The sequence below is a fragment of the Coregonus lavaretus genome (assembly GCF_964263955.1).
Source record: "Coregonus lavaretus genome assembly, chromosome: 32".
In the NCBI taxonomy this organism is placed as follows: Eukaryota; Metazoa; Chordata; class Actinopteri; order Salmoniformes; family Salmonidae; genus Coregonus; species Coregonus lavaretus.
In genome coordinates this window covers 14340898-14346897 of record NC_140019.1, presented here as the reverse complement: position 1 = coordinate 14346897, position 6000 = coordinate 14340898, and the positions used below count along the sequence as shown (strand labels likewise).

General features: G+C 44.0%; 1 protein-coding gene across 1 annotated transcript in view; it reads right to left on the bottom strand.

The window, feature by feature from the left end:
• Positions 1-2127: 2127 nt before the first annotated feature.
• LOC311107717 (disks large homolog 3-like) overlaps positions 2128-6000 on the bottom strand; it is a gene marked incomplete at its 3' end in the record, with an annotated part of 100177 nt that continues 96304 nt past the window's right edge. Inside the window, exons 11-12 of the mRNA XM_084150233.1 lie at positions 5050-5209; positions 2128-2236 (exon numbers count right to left, since the gene is read on the bottom strand). Coding sequence (XP_084006359.1) covers positions 2128-2236; positions 5050-5209 — 269 coding nt within the window. The remainder of the gene's footprint in view (positions 2237-5049; positions 5210-6000) is intronic.

The window sequence follows — 6000 nt, the reverse complement described above, 5'->3', positions numbered from 1 at the left end:
AGCAGGGAATCTGATGCATATGGATGTTGATCTAGTCTGACTGGACTGGAAGTCTGTTAGCATTATGTAATCCGTGACAACATCTCTCTGTTTAGGTTTGAAGCAGACATGACATACTGTCCCATACTGTATAGGCCCTGGAAAACAGAGCAGGGGCATGTGTGTTGATTTATGTGTTGTCTGGGTGGGTATGCATGTACTGTATACCAACATGTGTGTCTTTGTGTGTGTGTGTGTGTGTTATATTGCATCGTGAGGGAGCCTACATTAATGTGTGTGTGTCTATGCGTCAGCACATTATGAGGAAATGTCTGAGTAGATCAGTGTGTGTGATTGGTGCTGGCAGTGTGGGCTGCCTGTGTGTGGGGTGGGGGGGGGGGATGGTAGACCTGAGTGCATGGCCTGGTTTTCCCAGAATGCAGATGAATCCCGACAGTTGCAGGAATGTCCGGCGCTCCTCATTTTCTGCCCCGTGGCGTATTAGCCTCTCACTTCCCAATACATTTATGGTAAAACCATGGCCCAGTGTTTATATTTACTCAAGGACAGCAGCAGGCAAAACATTCCTGTGCTGCAGAGGTGTGTGTTTGTGTGTTTGTGTTTGTGTGTGTGTGTGTGTGTGTTTGTGTTTGTGTGTGTGTGTGTGTGTGTGTGTGTGTGTGTGTGTGTGTGTGTGTGTGTGAGATGACAGCCTCCAGTTACACCTCCTAATACAGTCTGTTCACTTTACCCCCACAGTCTGTCTACACAGTAAGATCTGGATACCAGGACACACACACACCTGCATTCAAGCATATATTGTATGCACATAAACACTGGCACTGGTGGCATGTACTGTACACACACACAGGCATCCATGCACATTGACATACATTAGACACGCATACTCTACACAATCATAAATACAGTGGCATGCAACCAGCAACATAAAGGCATTCATCCATGACAACATGGTGATTGATGAGGGAGGTAGGACAGACAGTGGACACGCAACACAAATACATTACAACATATAAAACAAATAAACTCAACACAAACAGAGACAGGTAGATTACATTAAATACACACTCATAAACAACACAGACACACACTAACAGACATTCTGTCCATATATCCGCCATAGAGGTTTTCAGTAGGGAAGCTAGGACAATGACAGTGGCTTGGCTGGGGACTCAGGCCTGGGTTAGACTCAGCTCCTGCCAGATGGAATTGAGCAGCTTGTGCCAGCGAGCGGTCCTGTGGAGACGTGTGTCTCTGTGAAGGGCAGGTATAACTCTCTCCATCTTTAACTCTCACTCAGCCGGCTCAGGCTAGGGCTGGTCTCAGTTCAGGACTGTACTAATGCTACTGTTTCTAATTCATATACATGGTCAGTTTGATGACTGATTTAAATGTATTTAACACTATTCGCACATAGTATCTTTTTACTCTTAATGTAAAATGGTGTTTATAAACATTTGCAATAAGTAAATGGAGGTTAGAAGGGAAAACCCCAATTAAATATGTTAACTCTGGAAATACAAATAAAGGATTAAACAAACACCAGTGGAACACGTTCACACTTGACTTGAGGGGGTGCTTCTGTTGTTTCCATCTTAGACAGGTAGTCAAAGCAGATCATTATCTAAGCCACTGTATTTATATCAACCTGTATTAAATTACAACAGTGACACATAGCACAGTAAAGGCTTTTATACATGTATACTGTGAGTATGACCACCAACATTAAAAGCAGGAGCAGACATGGAGAGGTAAGACATGTATAGACTGTTACACACAGACAGATTCTAAGTAGCTATCAGACATAGATGGGAGGCCCTCCCTTTCAAGAGAGCTCTGTCAGCACAAACAGCACTCCTTCCTCCTTACTTCCCTTTGTTCTTCTATCTGCTGCCATCTGTCCTCCTCCTCTAGTCTCATAATTGAGACATGTCCCTAAACCGCTGGCATGGGGATCCCCCCTCTACCGCCCCTTCACCCGTCTCCAGGCACCACAGTCTACTGCCAAGCCCAAATACAGGTGTGGCGAGGGGTTGAAGGTAGGGCAACACAGCGCTGTAGTAAGGTTAGCTAAGCGGACGTAGCGATGACACTGGGTTAGTACCTGCCAGAGGAGGGGACTGGGCCTTAGCCAGAACAGTAGCCTGTGTTCCTGGGTGCCCCCCTGCTGTAGAGACCCAGGGGGACCCCGCTGTCCCCAGGTTGTTTGTGGATGACATTGTAAATAGGTTCAGGCCTGGTGGGGGAGTACAGAAATCACAGTGAATGGGGCTTGAGTAGGACACAAAAACAGAACACACAAACACATGTACAGTATACGGGACAAATACACAGAACAAATACACATACGTACATGCGCATTCATAGAAACTGCTACACACAGTACACACTCACACAGTCGATACACACAAACACACGCACCATACAGTCATTGTCACACATCGCATATGCACACACACACAGGCAGAGGTACACAAACACACGCAATAGGTATTAAGGTGACTCTGGGGCTCTGTGAATGTTGTTTCAGTGTTTGGCCAAGAGGTCGTAAGGGAGAACAAGGCCAAGGGACTATGGGATGAGAGGGCTTCTTTGAGGTATTTGGGCAATACATTGCCACCTCAGACAAAACTGAACCCTTCTTGCCCAGCTAGTCAACCAGAGACAAACACATTGCCACACTGTTTAAGGCCCACTAAACTACATAAATCTACATACATATCACCAAAGAAAGACATGACACCAACACCAGGGAACGCCAAGTAAAGCAACAGTCACCACACCAAGATTAAGGAATGAATATTCTGAAGTTCACAACAAAAAGGCCTCTTACTGCGCTCTCTGGTTTCCCTGTGCTATTTTGACATGAGAAAGTGACTCTAACCCTGGATTGTCAAAACTACTCTTAAACTTAAAGTACTATTCAAAAGTTTGGACACACCTACTCATTCCAGGGTTTTTCTTTATATTGACTATTTCTACATTGTAGAATAATAGTGAAGACATCAAAACTATGAAATAACACATATTGAATAATGTAGTAACCAAAAAAGTGTTAAACAACTCAAAATATATTTTATATTTGAGATTCTTCAAAGTTGCCACCCTTTGCCTTGATGACAGCTTTGCACACGCTTGGCATTCTCTCAACCAGCTTCATGAGGTAGTCACCTGGAATGCATTTCAATTACATTTACATTTACATTTACATTTTAGTCATTTAGCAGACGCTCTTATCCAGAGCGACTTACAGGAGCAATTAGGGTTAAGTGCCTTGCTCAAGGGCACATTTACGTCATTTAGCAGACGCTCCTATCCAGAGCGACTCACAAATTGGTGCGTTCACCATATAGCCAGTGGGATAACCACTTTACAATTTTGGGGGGGGGGGGGGGGGGGGGGGGTAGAAGGATTACTTTATCCTATCCCAGGTATTCCTTAAAGAGGTGGGGTCCTTTGGTCAATTAACAGGTATGCCTTGTTAAACTTTAATTTGTGGAATTAATGCGAGCCAATCAGTTGTGTTGTGACAAGGTAGGGGTGGTATAGAGAAGATAGCCCTATTTGGTAAAAGACCAAGTCCATATTATGGCAAGAACAGCTCAAATAAGCAAAGAGAAACGACAGTCCATCATTACTTTAAGACATGAAGGTCAGTCAATATGGACCATTTCAAGAACTTTTAACGTTTCTTCAAGTGCAGTCGCAAAAACCATCAAGCGCTATGATGAAATTGGCTCTCATGAGGACCGCCACAGGAAAGGAAGACCCAGAGTTACCTCTGCTGCAGAGGATAAATTCATTAGAGTTACCAGCCTCAGAAATTGCAGCCCAAATAAATGCTTCACAGAGTTAAAGTAACAGACACATCTCAACATCAACTGTTCAGAGGAGACAGCGTGAAATCAGGCCTTCATGGTCGAATTTCTGCAAAGAAACCACTACTAAAGGACAGCAATCAGAAGAAGAGACTTGCTTGGGCCAAGACACAAGAGCAATGGACATTAGACCGGTGGAAATCTGTCCTTTGGTCTAATCAGTTCAAATTTGAGATTTTTGGTTCCAACCACCGTGTCTTTGTGAGATGCAGAGTAGGTGAACAGATGATCTCCGCATGTGTGGTTCCCACCGTGAAGCATGGAGGAGGAGGTGTGATGGTGCTTTGCCGGTGACACTGTCTGTGATTTATTTAGAATTCAAGGCACACTTAACCAGCATGGCTACCACCGCATTCTGCAGCGATACGCCATCCCATCTGGTTTGCACTTAGTGGGACTATCATTTGTTTTTCAACAAGACAATGACCCAACACACCTCCAGGCTGTGTAAGGGCTATTTAACCAAGAAGGAGAGTGATGGAGTGCTGCATCAGATGACCTGGCCTCCACAATCACCCGACCTCAACCCAATTGAGATGGTTTGGGATGAGTTGGACTGCAGAGTGAAGGAAAAACAGCCAACAAGTGCTCAGCATATGTGGGAACTCCTTCAAGACTGTTGGAAAAGCATTCCAGGTGAAGCTGGTTGAGAGAATGCCAAGAGTGTGCAAAGCTGTCATCAAGGCAAAGGGTGGCTACTTTGAAGAATCTAAAATCTAAATTATATTTTGTTTAACACTTTTTTTTGGTTACTACATGATTCCATATGTGTTATTTCATAGTTTTGATGTCTTCACTATTATTCTACAATGTTGAAAATAGTAGAAATAGAGAAAAACCCTTGAATGAATAGGTGTGTCCAAGCTTTTGACTGGTACTGTACATTCACATGGTAAAAAACATATTATAAACTTGGTGGTTTGAGCCCTGAATCAAGCCCTGGATGCTGATTGGCTGACAGCCATGGTATATCAGACCAGGTATGACAAAACATGTATTTGTACTGCTCTAATAGCAATTTATAATAGCAATAAGGCACCTCGGGGGTTTGTGATATATGGCCAGTATACCAAGGCTAAGGGCTGTGTCCAGGCACTCCACGTTGAGTCGTACATAAGAACAGCCCTTAGCCGTGGTATAAAAAAAAAAAACGGAAAAAAATGGTACTGACCTGGTGAAGTCTTCCTCCCCCAGCATGTGGCGGGGGTCTGGGGAGTACCTGGAGGGCGTGACCTGGGGGGGCTGGCTGTACACGGGCTTGGGCTCCATAGCTCCCATGTAGGCCATGCCTGAGTTGTGGCTGATGTGGTTGTCCACCATGGTGGGGAAGGCTGGAGGGAGGGCAGGGAAGGCTGGAGGGAGGGCAGGGAGGGCCAGACCAGTAGATGGAAAGGAAGGATGATTAAAACAGTGGTCCACTGGAGGCCGCTGGAGGCCTGGGAGCACTCATGCCAGGAGGGATCAACTCACAACACTATCATATATGTGACGATGCCTGTTAAAAAATCTATGCCCCATTAAAGACAATATTCTCTTTACAGATTAGTCAGTGTGGGTATTCTCTATACCTGAGATATAATAGATGTGTGCAGGCTGCTGTGAGACCACAATATGTCCTACACCAGAGATTTTGAGTAGCTAAAGTCTAGAAAGTCCCCAGATTTACATTCCATCATGGGGGCTAGAGTACTTATGACATGGCTCTAAAATCCCCTGTAGATCATCTGACTATAGGTCATACTGTCAGAGCTGGCTTAAAGGAGTAGTTCAGTAGTTTATAATATGATGTTAGATGGTTCCTCAACCTGAAAGTAGTATATGGGCCAGTAGAAATTGTAATCCATGGTTCGGTTTTCTTTAAACAACCACTACAAACTTCAGCTAACTATAGCCACCGTTATAGGAACCATCTAACATCATGTTGTAAAATAGTGAACTACTCCTTTAAGTCAGTATAAAGGGCTTGCTCAAGTCATGGCAACCACACATACATAACAACAACAAACATATACAGTACTACTGTACAGGCCCTTTGATAATAAATCACTGGTTGACATTGTTTAGTACAATATAGTATACCTGTAATAATTACATATAGTCCAGTACAGGTATTGTGTGTGTG